This window comes from Schistocerca gregaria, chromosome 2 (genome assembly GCF_023897955.1).
Source record: "Schistocerca gregaria isolate iqSchGreg1 chromosome 2, iqSchGreg1.2, whole genome shotgun sequence".
NCBI classification, from domain to species: domain Eukaryota; kingdom Metazoa; phylum Arthropoda; class Insecta; order Orthoptera; family Acrididae; genus Schistocerca; species Schistocerca gregaria.
Window position 1 is genome coordinate 393,419,088 of NC_064921.1, and position 17,190 is coordinate 393,436,277.

General features: G+C 41.5%; 1 protein-coding gene across 1 annotated transcript in view; it reads left to right on the plus strand.

Annotated features, from left to right (window-relative positions):
* The window catches only part of LOC126321978 (neutral alpha-glucosidase AB), a 106,811-nt gene that overhangs the window by 74,169 nt on the left and 15,452 nt on the right, over positions 1 to 17,190 (plus strand). Inside the window, exon 12 of the mRNA XM_049994244.1 lies at positions 9,932 to 10,181. Within this exon, the coding sequence (XP_049850201.1) occupies positions 9,932 to 10,181 (250 nt within the window). The remainder of the gene's footprint in view (positions 1 to 9,931; positions 10,182 to 17,190) is intronic.

Below are 17,190 nucleotides of genomic sequence, written 5' to 3' on the forward strand. Positions count from 1 at the left end.
GGGAAGCTGTTTGTGTGGCTGATGGGCACACTGTTTTCTTCGTTGCTGCCTCCACTCTGTTCAGAAACCACCGCACAGCTGCTGGAGCTTTCAGTCTTGGTTTTGGCAGCTTGTTGTAATAGAGCTCTTGTTAGCCACTACCATCAGGTACAAAGTTCACGCAATTATTCGGTTTTTGAGTGTGAAAGGCGTTAAACCAATTGACATTTATTGACAGTTGATGGTAGTGTTTTGAGAGTTGTGTTGTTGTCGTCGTCGTCGTCGTCGTCGTCGTCGTCGTCGTCTTCTTGAGTCCAGAGACTGGTTTGATGCAACTCTCCATGTTACTCTATCCTGTGCTTACTTCAGCTTAGTTCTTTCATTCTCTGAGTAACTACTGCAACCTACAGCTTTCTGAATCTGCTTAGTGTATTCATCTTTTGGTCTCTGTCTACTATTTTTACCCCCCCCCCCCCCCCCCCCCACACTTCCCTCCAGTACTAAATTGGTTATCTCTTCATGCCTCCTACCAAGCGATCCCTTCTTTTAGCCAGATTGCGCCATAAATTCCTCTTCAGTACTTCCTCATTAGCTACAGGATCTACCCATCTAATCTTCAACATTCTTCTGCAACACATTTCTAAAGCTTCTGTTCTCCTCTTGTCTAAACTATTTATCATCCATGTTTCACTTATATTCATGGTTACACTCCATACAAATACTCTCAGAAAGAACTTCCTGACACTTTAACCTATACTTGATGTTAACAAATTTTTATTCTTCAGAAATGCTTTCATTGCCATTGCCAGTCTACGTTTTATATCCTCTCTACGTTGACCATCATCAGTTACTTTGTTCCCCAAATAGCAAAACCTATCTACTGCTTTAAGTGTCTCATTTCCTAATCTAATTCCATCAGTATCATCTGATTTAATTTGCCTACATTCAATTATTTTTGTTTTGCTTTTGTTGATGTTCCCTCAACTGATTTTCTATGTCCTTTGCTGTCTCTTACAGAATTACAAAGTCATTGGCAAATCTCAAAGTTTTCATTTCTTCTCCATGGATTTTAATTCCTACTCCAAATTTTTCTTTTGTTTCCTTAACTGCTTGCTCTATATACAGATTGAATAACATCAGGGATAGGCTACAACCCTGTATCATTCTCTTCCCAACAACTGCTTCCATTTCATGCCCCTTGACTGTTATACCTGCCATCTAGTTCCTGCACAAATTGTAAATAGCCTTCCGTTCCCTGTGTTTGACCCCCTGCCACCTTCAAAATTTGAAAAAGAGTATTCCAGCCAACATTGTCAAAGGCTTTCTCTAAGTCTACAAATGCTAGAAACATAGGTTTGCCTTTCCTTAATCTATGTTCTATGAGAAGTTGTAGTGTCAGTATTGGCTTGTGTGTTCCAACATTTCTACAGAATCCAAACTGATTTTCCCCGAGGTCGGCTTCTACTAGTTTTTCCATTCGTCTGTAAAGTATGCGTGTTGGTATTTTACAACCATGAATTATTAAACTGATAGTTAGGTAATTTTCACACCTTTCAACACCTGCTTTCTTTGGGATTGGAATTATTATGTTCTTCTTGAAGTCTGAGGTTATTTCACCTGTCTCATACATATTGTTCAGCAGATAGTATAGTTTTGTCATGGCTGGCTCTCCCAAGGTTATCAGTAGTTCTAATGGAATGTTGTCTACTCCCAGGGCCTTACTTCATCTTAGGTCTTTCAATGCTCTTTCAAATTCTTCATGCAGTATCATATCTTCCATTTCATCTTCATCTGTATCCTCTTCCATTTCCATAATGTTGCCCTCAAGTACATCGCCATTGTATATACATTCCGTATACTCCTTCCACCTTTCTGCTTTCCCTTCTTCACTTAGAACTGGTTTTCCATTGAGCTCTTGATATTCATACCAGTGGTTCTCTTTTATCCAAAGGCCTCTTCAGTTTTCCTCTAGGCAGTATCTCTTTTTCCCCTAGTGATATATGCCTCTACATCAGTACATTTGTCCTCTAGCCATCCCTGCTCAGCCATTTTGCACTTTCTGTCAGTATCATTTTTGAGGTGCTTGTATTTCTTCTCAGCTCCTTCATTTGCTGCATTTTCATATTTTCTCCTTTCATCAGTTAAATTCAGTATCTCTTCTGTTACTCAAGGATTCTTACTAACTTGATCCTCTGCTGCATTCACTATTTCATCTCTCAAAGCTACCCATTCTTCTCCTGCTGTATTACTATATCTCTTACAATTTAAAACCTGCTTTCTGAATCTCTGTCTTACCATTATATAATTTATATGAAACCTTCAAGTGTGTCTAGGCCTCTTCCACATATACAGCCTTCATTCATGATTCTTAAACCAAGTGTTAGCTATCATTAAGTTATGTACTGTGCAAAATTCTACCAGGCGGCTTTCTCTTTCATGCCTTATCCCCATTCCATGTTCACCTACTACTTCTCCTTCTCTTCCTTTTCCTATTATCGAATTCCAGTCCCCCATGACTTAAATTTTTTCATCTCCCTTCCCTGTCCAAGTAATTTCTTTTATTGCATCATACATTTCTTCAATCTCTTCATCTGCGGAGCTGGTTGGCATATAAACTTGTACTATTGTGGTAGGCATGGGCTGATCTTTGTGTCGCTCTTGGCTACAATAATGGATTCACTATGCTGTTCTTAGTAGCTTACCTGCACTCCTATTTTTTTTAAATTCATTAGTAAAACTACACCTGTTTTACCTCTATTTGATTTTGTATTTGTAATCCTATATTCAGCTAACCAGAAGTCTTGTTCCTCCTGCCACTGAACTTCACTAATTCCCACAATATCTAACTGTAAACTATCAATTTCCATTTTCCCTACAGACCCAATTAAGTGATCTGACATTCCATACTCTGATCCGTAGAATGCCAGTTTTCTTCCTCTTGATAATGATGTTCTCCTGAGTAGTCCCTGCTCGGAGATCCGAAAGGGGAACTATTTTACCTCCGGAATATTTTACCCAAGAGGGCACCATCACCATTTAACCATACAGTAAAAGTGCATACCCTGGGGAAAAATTGCGGCTTTAGTTTCCTCTTGTTTTCAGCCATTCGCAGTACCAGCACAAGAAGTTCATTTTGGTTAATGTTACAAGGCCAAATCAACCAAACACCCAGACTGTTGCCCCTGCAAGTACTGAAAAGGCTACTGCCCCTGTTCAGGAAACACATTTGTCTAGCCTCTCAACAGATACCCCTCCATTGTGGTGCTCCTATCTGTATCACTGAGGCACACAAGCCTCCCCACCAATGGCAAGGTCCATGGTTCATGGGGGGAGGGAGAGTCACGTATGGATGTCAAAAACATCCTCAAGGGGTGTAGAGAGCTTGTGAATGGTCATACTGAAATTCCTATTGAGGAAAGGTAGTGGGAGACCCGGAAGACGCAATCACAAAGGTTGAACAAATTGTGCCTCAAGAGTGGCAGATTACTTTTGACGAGCTCTGTAATGTTGTTTCTTAGGTTTTTCGAAGCACCATCCACTGGACATTGAAGTGTTGAAATTTCAAAAGGTGTGCACAAGATGGTTCACAAGAAAGCTGACAGAAGACCACAAATGGCTAAGCATTGAAACTTCCCGCCAATTTCTTTAACACTATGCAGATGAGAGGACAACCTTTTGGATTCAGTAGTCACGAGTGGTGAAACTTGGGCATTCCATTTCGCACCCGAGACCAAACAACAGTCATGTGTGTGATGGAATTTAAATTCGCCTAAGCCGCAAAATTTCAAAAGAACAGTCTGCCAGTAAAGACTGGGGGCCATGTTTTTGGATCAAAATGTGATATTGTTGATTGTCTTCATGGGCCCTGGGACAACAATAAATGCCAACAGATAATGTCGGACATTACAATACTCAGGCGGGTGATTCAGAACTGAAGAAGAAGAGGAAAAGAAGAAGAAGAAGAGTGTTGAGTGACGGCATAAGCCTTCTCCGTGCTTGCCCCACATCACCTGTCAAACTGCGGATCTTCTGCAACAGTTTGTATGGGACATAATCACTTATGCACACTATAGTCCAGACTTGGGGCCCAGTGACCACCACTTGTTTCCCAAGTTAAAAGAACACTTTGCTGGAAGGCATTTCAGTGACAATAGTGAGGTGAAAGATGAGAGGTCCAATGCGTATTCAGTAGCATGGCAGCAGGCTGGTATGATATGGGCATACAAAAGCTGCTACAGTGTTTCCAGCAATTCATCAATTGAAATGACAGTTATGTGGAAAAGTGGGAAAAATACTCAAGCTCGAAAACTATGTACGATTTATTGTGAATAAATGTTATTTAACAATTTTTTTTTTTTTTGAGACCTTCCTTTTGGAGTCACCCTTGTAGGTTCCTGAATATTGGTCAAAACAGGAATATATGCATGAACCTCTGTGAACATGGCTGTTGTCGTCTTGGAAGATGAGTGCCCACATCGTATTTATCATGTAAATGTAGAAGAAAGTGCAAAACCTGCTCACAGATGATGTTGAAATGAACATCCTGGTTTATGTTCATAGTAACATGAATGAGAAGGCCAAGTCATGGAACAAGAAATATTCCCTAAACGTCTTAAAACCACCTCTTGCTTCAACTACATGCTCCACACATGACAAGTTAAACATCTCACTGGGCTGTCGCAAGACACTGAGTGCACCATCATTTGGTGAGAGACAAAATTTTTACTTGCCAGATCACTACATGCTCAAATCAGCTATTGTCCAGTTCCCATGTTGTGTAGCCAACTGAAGATATGCAGCTGATATACCACTCTGAGTAACCGCAATTTGCTAGGAAACCTGACTCCAGATGATCATAGCAGGCAGTTCTCTTTGCAGTGTTCTCTCGGAAACTGGTTTGGATGGACATCTATTCACTGACTGCAGCAATTATTCTCAGGTTTGTAACATGTTGACATTGACACTAAGTGACTCTCTCCTCTACTCCCTGTTAGTTGGTTCTTTTTACAAACAGTGTTCTTACGCTGACAGTGAGTTGTTGGCAGTGGAACATTATTCCTGTAGGTACACTGGGCAGTCATGTTTACGTTCCAACAGATTGGACAACTGTGTTCATCATGTGATCACGAGTGATTGCAAACGTGATAGCTTCTTTTTGCCATTGTGTCATATCTTCATGTCCACTCATCTTACTGCACTGATTCCACACCATTTCACTACTGTAACTTACAGCAGATGGAGGCTCATATGGCTGCCTAGTATCAGATAGACACCCTCTACCTGTAAAGAGCTCTAAAGTGACCAGTGTGCTTCTTCAATGGAATGAGTAATATTTTGTCTGTAATCTTATTTTCAAGTCTTGTTTTCTGAAAATGTGAGATACTTTTTTATATGTTTATGGTTTTATGTCATTTTATACCACCTTTTATTTTCTTTGTGTCTTTCACTGTCGTTTGCTCTTGGTGTCTTTTACATTCATTTGTGAAGAACTCTGTCCTTGTGTTTCTGGTAGGTAGCTATTTACTGAAACTTCCTGGCAGATTAAAATGTGTGCCAGACCAAGACTCTAGCTCAGGACCTTTCACTGTCGAATACCCTACTGACTGAGCTACCCAAGCTTTACTCATAACAAGTCCTCACAGCTTTACTTCTGCTAGTTCCTTGTCTAAATCTTACAGAAGCTCTCCTGCGAAACTTGCAAGACTAGATTCCTGAAAGAATGGACATTCCAGAGACATGGCTTAGCTACTGCCTGGGGGATGTTTCCAGAAGCTGTAAGGACAGGTCGTGAGTCATGCTTGGGTAGCTCACTTGGTAGAGCAGTTGCCTGTGAAAGGGTCCTGAGTTCAAGTCTCAGTCCAGCACACAGTTTTAATCTGCCAGGAAGTTTCATGTCAGTGCACGCTCGACGACAGAGTGAAAATTTCATTCTAAGGTGTTTATTGATTTTTGTTTCTTAATTTTGTTGGTCAACTTTGTTACTATATTTTATTAGTATCAATTGTTGGTTGCTGTTTTTACTATGGTACGGTTGTTTCTTTATTGTATTTGTCTAGTAGTATTGTGTTTGCCTGAGGAGAATGTTTCGAAGTGCTGCTTGTTTAAGTTAGGGTGATTTGATGTTTGGTGTATTACTTATCAGTTATTGCACATGTGCTGGTTGTTCTGAGTCTTTATGCTAATATCCAAGAAATCTTGTCTGTTTTGTTGTTTCTCCATTGCAAAACTTCATCTTATCATGGATTAGATTTGTGACTCTGTTTAACTGCTCAATTTAGCTTTCTAGTTTTTTCTGTGAGGCATACGAGATGTGATTGGAAAGTTTTAAGAATGGATCTGCTACTGTGTACTGGTTTGGCGGGCAGGTACACAGAGGGTGGGGAGTGAGTTATTGCCTTGTCCTTGAACGCCCTCTGACAGGAAACTGTTTTTCCTTTATTTAGTTTGTTGTGGCAGCTCGGTGAGTGTGGGTCTGTTAGGGCTTGTTGCCAGATTCCGTCTGCTTGAAAATTGATGTAAAATCAGAGCAATGAGATTGTGTGAAATTTTGTTTTAAAATTGGGAAATCAGCTTCTGAGACTTACAGATGTGATCCTGAAATCAAAGTGCAGTCTCAGTGGAAGACTTCAGATTCATCACGACTTAAAAAAGCATGGCAAAGTTGGTCGAAGGTGAAGACAATTTTGGTGATTTTTTTTTTTTTTCAATTCTACCAGTATTGTTCTCCTGAATTTATCCCTGGAGGACAGACAATTAAACAGGAATACTATAAATGTGTCCTTGAGCATTTGCACGAAAAGGTGTGGTAGAAAAAGCGTGCATTGTGGAAAGACAGGAGTCGGGTGCTACACCATGACAGTGCTACGGCTCATCATGCCCTCTCCATTGTTGAATTTTTGACCAAAGTCAACATTCCTGTGCTTCCACAACTGCCATGTTCTCCCGATCGGCCCCCTGCCTACTTCGGCCTGTTTCCTAAACTGCAGTTTTCACTGCAAGCAAAGGGATTTGACTAGATTGAAGACATCCAGGCAAATACGGAGAGCATCCTTAACATACTTCAGGAAAAAAAATTCCTGGAATGTTTCCATAAGTGGAAACACCATTGGAGTCGGTGTGTTCAGTCAGAAGGGGACTATTTTGAAGGAGATGCAACACAGTAGTATGTAAGTACCACCATTGTACAATTACAAGCCCATTCTTAAACCTTTCCATTCACACCTCCTAGAATGTCATCTATGCATATCTAATCCATTTCAAACAGTAAAAGCTCCTCTCCTTTTTGTCTCCTTGATTACTTTCCTCTCCCCCTCCCCCTCCCGCTCCCCCTCCCTCTCCACCTCCCCCTCCCGCTCCCCCTCCCTCTCCCCCTCCCTCTCCCCCTCTCGCCCCTCCCTCTCCCGCTCCCCCTCCCTCTCCCGCTCCCCCTCCCTCTCCCGCTCCCCCTCCCTCTCCCGCTCCCACTCCCCCTCCCTCTCCCGCTCCCGCTCCCTCTCCCGCTCCCTCTCCCGCTCCCTCTCCCGCTCCCTCTCCCGCTCCCTCTCCCGCTCCCCCTCCCTCTCCCGCTCCCCCTCCCTCTCCCGCTCCCCCTCCCTCTCCCTCTCCCGCTCCCCCTCCCTCTCCCGCTCCCCCTCCCTCTCCCGCTCCCTCTCCCGCTCCCCCTCCCTCTCCCGCTCCCCCTCCCTCTCCCGCTCCCCCTCCCTCTTCCCCTCCCCCTCCCGCTCCCCCTCCCTCTCCCGCTCCCCCTCCCTCTCCCGCTCCCCCTCCCTCTCCCGCTCCCTCTCCCCCTCTCGCCCCCCCTCTCGCTCCCCTCCATCTCCCGCTCCCTCTCCCGCTCCCTCTCCCGCTCCCTCTCCCGCTCCCCCTCCCGCTCCCCCTCCCTCTCCCGCTCCCCCTCCCTCTCCCGCTCCCCCTCCCTCTCCCGCTCCCCCTCCCTCTCCCGCTCCCGCTCCCCCTCTCGCTCCCCCTCCCGCTCCCCCTCTCTCTCCCGCTCCCCCTCCCTCTCCCGCTCCCCCTCCCTCTCCCGCTCCCCCTCCCGCTCCCCCTCCCTCTCCCGCTCCCCCTCCCGCTCCCCCTCCCTCTCCCGCTCCCCCTCCCACTCCCCCCCGATCCCCCTCCGGCTCCCCCCCCCCAAAGATTGTGCGCTGTTGGCTGTGCGACTATACTCTCTGATGGCGGACAGTGTTGAAACCACTATCAGTACATATGCCATCATTGGATCAAAATCGACATAAGTCTTTCCAGGTGTACTCTTTCATTTTTCTTTTTTTTCTCTCAGTAGTGTGTTATAAGAAAGTGAATAATTTTAATGCATTGTACATGATATGTTGCACTAGAAACTAAAGAGTAAGGATGCAGCAGTGGATTTTGTATGGAATATTTGACCATATATTTCTATAATATATTCCAGTTTATATCTATACTTTAATTATACTTGCCATTTCTGAAAAGGAATTATCCAGTTACTCGACAGGAACAAACATTGTACATTTGTATTTCGAGTATATACTGATCCTCCTCACAGTTGAATTACTAGATAATTCTTACATAAATTACTGCCTTGTCAGAAACAATGTAATCCTGTTATTAAAGAAATAGCTTATGTGTGAGGGTATTGTTAAATGAAAAGTAAAATGGTCTTGTTATGTATTAACCACACCAAGCATGTCAAAAGAAGAAGAAATATACAGGACGACTCAAAAGAACAGGGAATTTTGTAATGAAGGTTAATGGATGAGAATAATTACTATAGTCATATTTATTTTCATCAATATATAATACAAAGTATGCCATTATTTAATGTCACAAGCATTTTTATTTCCTGAATATCACATCTGATTGATGAGCTCCCCCTCAGTGCTCACGTCCCTGCAGTCTGATAGGAGTTTTATGCATGGCTCAACTTTACATTTTAGTAGGAATCCCAGAAATTTCTTCTCGTATTCTTGATTTTAAGTTCTTCGGTCATGGGAGGTCAAGTACGATAAACTGCACTCCTATGGTGGCCCCCATGAGGTCAGACGATCTTGGGGACCATACTATATTACTGTGCTTAATATCACACAGTTACCTAACAGTAGTCCCACGGCTCCTATCAGTATCTGTGCCGTTACTCCTTCATATTGAAACCAACTGTTGGCAGGAAAATGAGTCAATTCATGTGCAACAAAACTTTCCATAATGGCAATATAATGAACAGGCATCCCAGTGGTTGCACAACTGACACTTGTGTAGCCGATGTGGGTTCTGTCTACTGAGAAAGCCATTGAGGCAGAAGCAGCTTCATCTGACATCCACAGGTTGTTGATGAAACTTCTTGTTTTGCACTTTCGCTAACATGCTTTCAGCATACTGTCTCTGCATTAGCAGATCGCTAGAAGTTGCTGAATGACTTTGAACAGAGTGCTGTGGGCTTCTTATGAAAGCAGCTCACACAGCCTTGATATTGTCTCTTTTATGAGCAGTACGGGGTCTCCCTGCAGATTGCTACGTCAATGCAGAACCTGTTGCTTCAAATTGGTGACCCATGTGTTGATTGCATGTGCTGAGGGAACAAGACTATGCCATCAGATGTTGAAATGATATTGAAATTGTCGATGTGTGGCCCTTACATTTCCATTCTTGAAATAACCTTTTGCCACAAAAGCATGCTGTACACCATTCCATTGCTCCTTGTTTACTGTTCACTGAATGGCAAGCCAATGCAAGCAGCAGTCTAATGTATCATTCAGTGCCATCTGCCTCGCAGTGTTGCCACAACAAATTCTAAAATTTCCCGTTCTTTTGAGTCACCCTGTATTTCAAAGATTGTTTGCAGAATTAACTAGAATGCGAAGCTGTTAATGTGCCATGTATTTTTAATAGTTGTAATTAGAAGTTTGTATAAACATGCTTAAGGTCTTTGTGTTTTTGCTGTATTATTAGCTAAGTACCTGTTTTATTGATGTTGCAGGCTGGTGCATTTCAACCATTTTTTCGCTCCCACTCTCATATTGATACAAAGCGTCGAGAGCCATGGCTGTTTGATGATTCAGCACTGCACCACATTAGGGAAGCTTTAAACAAACGCTATGCATTGCTTCCATACATGTACACCTTGTTTTTTGAACATGAAATTTCAGGGTTACCAGTCATGTGGCCATTGTGGCTGGAATTTCCATCTGAAACAGCTGTCTTTGCTGTAGACGATGCATATCTTCTAGGTGAGCTTCAGTTCTATTTTCTATTTGATTAATAGAATTTTGAAAATATATGCTAGCTTGTGTTGTTCATATCAAACCATACTTGAAAATGGTTTCATAAAACTGTCATAACTGCCAAATATTTTACCATAAAACATTAGACTCTCTAAGGCAGATGTGGAAAACCAAGAAGTTTGTGACCCATATTGTTGTTGCAAATGTGTTGGAAGATAAATTTCATTTTCCTGAAGTGGGTGAAAACAAACATGAAAATGTAAATCGGAGTAACTGTTCAGTATTTGAACTTCATCTGTTCAAAAATAAGAGTCCAGTGTTATGCAGAGCAGCACTTTGCTCAGTTGCTTATTTACTGCAAAAATTAGTTACTATTAGTAATGTGTTGATGTCTTCAGTTCACTGTGGAGACTGAAAAATTTCTGTAATACTGCATGTCTATCCTTTCCTATTACCCATTATTTAACCATTGACTCATACTATCCTTGCATTTGGTCAGACTAAATGACACTTGAATAGAACCTGCAAAAAAGACGAATTGAGGATAAACTTACTTTAGATGACTAAGAATTTTTTGTGGGCCTGTGTTTACAAATGCAAATCAATCTGGGAATAAAGTAGATACATGCAGAATAGTGTTGAAAGTTAGGGGTTAAGCTAGGAAGTGAAATGAATAATAAAAAACTACATTAATACTGAAATAAAGCATAAAATTCAGTAATTGAAAACACTATGTGCACCATATGGCCTGTTTAGTTCCTGTTCTTCACTCTATTCTCATGTTTCTACTTTCTTTGTGTTGTGTCATGCTTGCTCATCAAATATGGGCTGCTAGGAAAACTGCTTTGTCGGATCACTAGACAACAATTCAAGCAAATCATATTAATGAAGTTTACTACAGAAAAGAAATGACAGTACTTAACTTTAAGCATTTACAATGATGGGTCACAAGCAAATGACAACAGACAAATAAGAAGTCTTTATCAGTATAGACAATGCATAATACAAGTGAAATTATACAGTTCCTAAGTCACTGCTGTAGCGCTCGTAAATGGCTAGTCTTCTACTGGCCTCTAGCCAGGTGGAGCGACACTTACGTTCTCTTCACCTAGAGGCTGCCGCTATTTCGGTGTTGTCTTAAAGAGGGGTTGGTCGGCGTACAATTGGCTGATGCTGTCTTGCAACCCTCTCTGCTCTAACATTCTTGATCGACGTGCCAGTGCTTGATGTTACGCCAGAACAGCATGGGCGGGTCCAGCTCCATTGGTAGGACGAATGCAGGCAGAGGCAGTGAAGGCTCTCTCTCTATGGAGTCATTCTGTGATGTTGTGATGATACCCTCTGGCAGCTGCTGTGGCTGCGCTTTGCTCAGGATTTGTGAACGTGGGTAAAGAGACACAGAAGGATCACCGTGCACATGGCAGTGGCATCCCATCTATGCCTGAAATGAGATACATGCATGTCTGAAGTTGATGAAGGATCTCGCCTTGGCCCACCATCTGCTGCTGCTTAAAACAGTGAAAAACACAATATCAAGCAACATGGAAAGATACTTGCAGCCTTCCTTTGGAACTGGGTGCTGAGGAGGGTGGAGCATATGGAGCATTGACCGATGACATCGGCCGTGAATTAATTCAGCCGGCAATGGTCTATCTCGTGGATGCAAACGATAGGAGGCAAGAAACACTTGCAGTGCTTGATCCCTGTTGTGTGTGGCGCAAAGTTTGGCCATCTGCTGCGTAAAGTTTCTAAAACAATTTTCTGCTTCCCCGTTTGACTGTGGATGGAACAGTGCACTAGTTAGATGCTGTATGCCATTGCATTCGCAGTGTGTTTCAAAATCATTTGACGTGAACTTAGGGCCGTTGTCCAACACTTTGATTTCTGGCATACCTTCGAGACAAAAATAGTTGACAGCATCTGAATTGTGCTTTGTGACATTGTTGAGTTTATTGGCAGAGCAAAAGGACTCTTACTATGAGTCTACCACAATTAACCAACAAATGTTCGAAAAGGGTCCTACAATGTCTATGTGCACACATTGCCATAGTGATTGCAACCTAAGCCAAGCAGAGATTTTTGTGGCAGAGCAGACTGATTTTCTGCACATGCATGACACTGTGAGGTCATCTGTTCTATTTGGGTGTCCATACCCTGCCAAGTATAGTGTTGATGCGCTAACTGTTTCGTACGAACAATCCCCCAGTGTCCTTAGTGAAGTAACTGCAACACTTCTTTTTGCAAAGCCTTAGGGATCAACACATTTGACTGTCCACTGTCATTTTGAAAAAGAATCATACTTTGCTGTATAGCGAAGCTATACCGATGTGCAAAGTATCAGTGCCCAACTGAGTTCTTTATGCTGTGCAATGAGTGAGGCCAAGATGTGTGAATGTATTTTAGCAAAATGTTCAAATTTGAAACAGCTTCCGTGCCCTGTGCAATTTTCCAATAGTTCAAAGGAAAATATTGAAGCAATTCAGAATCCTGATCATCAGTGTGACGACAAAATACAGCATAAGCGTCAATCGGAAGCCGTGAAAGTGCGACCGCATTACCATTTTGAGCCTTTGGATGTTACACGATCTCGTACTGATATTGAGACAACAATGAAGCCTCTTTCTCAATTTGTGAATGTTTACATTGAGCTTTGGACAACATTTTTGATGCAAAAGCAATAGGCCTGACTTTATAACCAGTGCTGTGTGAAAGCATTGCTCCAATTCCGTAAGAGGAAGCGCAGGATGTATGTGCTCTGGGACAACTGGGAAATCTGGGAAAAACCTGGGAATTTTTTCACCCGGGAGAAAACCAGGAAAAACCCGGGAATTTTTAAGTATTTTGGAATTTTTTATTGTCTTAGTTTCAGTTAAATTGTTGTAGTTTTTGCCGGTAAGAACTGGTACTCTAACAAAGAATTTTGATTTAGCTCATTACTGCAATATAATACTGCAGCAATAAAATATAAATGAGGAAAAAAATAGATAAAACCTAAGTTGCAAAGGAAATGTGCCATTTACAGCAACAAAACACAGTGCACACACAAGTGTCTGCCAACAGCTTTAGGACAAAGAGTATGCAATACTTCATAGCAACAAACTGTTTTTGATGGGCGTTACGTTACAACATTTAACATTAGGTTTGTTTGAGCAGTTGCCAGCGGGCTTCTGTGCATGTGCAGTTGAGTCACGTATGAGCAGTACCTTCTCCAGCTTCTGGCTGCTTCAAATGCAGTTGATAGCTGTATCAAGGTAACTAGTCATGAGCTGTATCAGCAATAGCAGCAAGCAGCCCGATGCTACCCGGAAACATTTTTCTAGCGCACCCAAGCTGCCAGATTTGCACATACGCAGAGCAGTCTTGAGTTGTAGTGGGATGAGGGGTAGTTTCCATGTGAACAGTGTTTACGTTTAGTGATTTTGCTGTTTCCTCTTTGTTTACAGCTCTCAAGAAGAAAACGGATTTCTGTGGCTGGGAGCTATAAAGAGAATTAAAATATTCACATAATTATGGGAGGTTAAATATGTTATTAGTTTGTTCTCTGATTTTATTTTATTTCTAGGATTTTGGCAGTTTGTTATTAATTACCTTGCCGAACAACTAAGTTATTCTTGTCGATTTACTATAAAAGTTGGACTTAATTAATCTTTTCCACAGAGGCAGTCAATATATTTGAAACACTATTGGCTAGTGTCAGCTGTGTGCGGAATTTCAAGTGCATGTTGTTATGTTTGGGGATTTATGGCATTGTGCCATAATAAAGAACTAAACAAGAGATAATACAGTACTGGTACTCCAAGGAAAATTGCATTCCGAAAACCACACTGAAAAGTTGAATATCACCTTGGGGCCTACTTCTCTGTGAATCTGGACATACAAATGTTCTCTTCAAGTCAAATTATTCGTTTTAGTTTGGTTTACGAAATTCCAATACTCGAAGTATCCTGTTTCATTTATCACAAAATGTAAGATCTCTTAAACACCATATATGTACACACATACAGGCTACCAGCATCATCGTAGTTGTGCATGCACAGTAACACTATTTTCTGGTGCTTTCTAACAACTGCTGAAACGAATTCTGACAGGTCGCAGGAAAATATTGCAATTGGTCATTTGAAAAGTGTTACTTTCAAACCTCAATATACTGTACACAATATGAGTTATGTCGATTGTGCGACTGTGCTTTGAATTTCTTAAATCACAGAGCATTTGATTTTAATTTGAAGCTTAACCCTTTGAGGGCCAGCCACTTGGAAGAATTTTGAACCCAGACCAGACATTTACGTCATTACTTTAAATTTTACTGACGCATTTTTGTCATGTATCGAAGTGTAACACACGCAAAAAAGACAAATGTTACATGTGAAAGCTTAGCTTTTCTTGTAGCTACACTGTGTACATTAATTTAAACCATTAACTTTACCTATTTGTGTGTTCGCGCTACTGAACAGTGATGTTGCTATAGGCTGACTACATCATGTATCCTATGCTCTAAATCGTTACGTTTACATGTGACACGTCTTCTGAAAGACGAAAACCGAATTTCAGAAACTGTGGATTCGTCAGCATGGTTAACTACAGCACCTGGAAAACAGCTGTTACAGTTTCTGATTTAGTTAGCACAATCGCTATTTCACTTCAACTAGACTAGTTGTAAATAGTTAGTGTAACATTCCTACTTATCATTCACTGCACAAAAAGCTACTCTGTCCACATTACCCGAAATTTTTTTTTTTTTTTTTTTTTTTTTTTTTTTTTTTTTTTTTTATTATATATAATGCGAAACCTGATAGCCAAGCACATTTCAAAAGAGGTTGTGTTTACATGGGAGGGAAAATTGATTGTGGGATTGGAAAACCGGCAACCAGAAGCAGATTTCCAGAACAGATTTTGAAATGTTTACAGGACCACCCAGGAGCGGTACTGGGAGACCAGTTTACAAAATCCAGTTTTGGGAGCCCCATGTAAACACGGTGAATATCTGCTATCATCGGCTGGCGAGATCGCGTGACATGAGCTATTATTGGCTTACAAAAAAACTTTGCGATCACAATGCTTTGGAAACTAACGTTCTGTGTTTGATGAAACTTGACTATATATTTTCATAATACAAAAATAAGCAGTGCACATGTTGCTACACATCAAAGATCTTTCCAAAACACATTTTTTCTTCTGGGGTTCGTTTCCTAAAGTGGCAGGAGATTCTACACTGGTGTATAAAACCTTAACCATTCAAAGGAATGATAAGTTATATGATCCCAAGGGAAAGTATATTGTCACTTAACATGGAAAAAAGCATTATTTCACCCAGGAGAAAGTGTATTTTTTAACCTGGAAATCTGGGAAAAACCTGGGAATTTTTTTCCTTGTCCGCATATACACCCTGAAGCGTCAACGTGTAACGCAACTGGTTTGTGAGAATCAAAGTGATCTAAGCAGCAATCACCGAGCAATGCATCTTTTTAGTTTGTGAAAAGCTTCTTGACCCACATCTGTCCAGACAAAGGGGACATGTGCAGCATTCGGTATGAACTGAATATTAGTTGATTTTCCCTAAAAATGACTGCAATTCTGTGACATTGCAAGGAACTGGCAAATCACATATGGTGAACAAATGCAAATGAAGAGGATGTACACCGTGACTGTTGATGACATGACATAGATAGTGCAACTCAGGTTTGAAAAAGAAATCACACTTGTCCAGTCTGCACTTTAGTCCTGCATCAGATAACACAAGAAACAAAGCATGCAAATTTCGGGCTTATGACCTGCTATGACAATATCATCCAAATAGTTTGAACAGTTTGGTGCTTGAGCAGTCAGCTGTTCTAAAGTTCATTGGAAAATGGCGGGTGCAGAAGCACTGCCAAAAGGCAAACACAAATATTTAAACAAGCCCAAATGAGTATTCACAACACACACTTTTTGAGATTCTTCATTTGAAGATATGCATCACGCAAATCAATTTTTCAAAAGTAACAACCAGCGCCTAATCTGTCCACGAGATCCTCTGGGTGTAGCAATGAGTAAGTATCAGTCACAGTTTGTGGGTTGACTGTAGACCTAAGTCAATAAAGAGGCAAATGCAACCCGAAGGTTTGTGGAGAAAAACCAGTGGACTTGCCCATTAACTAGATTGTATGGGCACAATAGCTCCGCTATCTTGCAATTCTTGAAGTTCAGCAGTGACTTTGTCCTGTAATGTAATGAGAACGGTTCTGGCCCGTCAAAATTTATGCTGAGCATTGTGTTTGGTAGTAACATGTGCAACAAAATTGTTAGCCTTGCCTAAAGCTTCAGATAAAAGTTCTGGGAATTCTTTCAGGAAGCTAGCAACATTGTTTTTGCATTGAATGCGGACTCTGACAATACATTGTCCTGAATGTTAAAGCCAAACAAATCAAATGAATCAAGGTCAAATATGTTCTCACAAGCAAGTGATTGTAGCACAGTGAAAGTTACTGTACACGTATTCGAGTGATATGTGGCAGGCAATTTGCCGAGAACGTGAATGTCTTGTCCATTATAAGCCGTCAGGTGCATGCTAATTTTAGACAGATGTGAGGAACCCAACAGTTCATATGTGTTAAGATTCAGCAGTGTAACAGAGGCACTCATGTCCAACTAAAATTTCACACATTTTCCACAAAGAAGCAATTGAGCAAAAATTTTGTTGGACTGGCATAGCACTGAAGAAAATATTCGCTTGCTCATTTTGCTAATGCCCGCAGCAGGCTTTGAATACACTGCATTAATTACAAGGGCCTTGTGATGAAATTTTTGTGAGTGGACAGAATTCTTAAGTTTTTTCCGATGCAGACAAACTGATGGTACATGTCCTTTCATGACACAAGCATAATATTGTGCGTGTTGGGATGGGCAGTCTTGGCATTTGTGTCGTGAATAGCACCAAGAGCATGACTTAATTCCAATCGCCTGTCTAAAGAGCTGTTTGCTCAGCATGGCGCACACGAGCTGCCACTGCCTAATGGGCCGGTCGCTAACAAGGGAC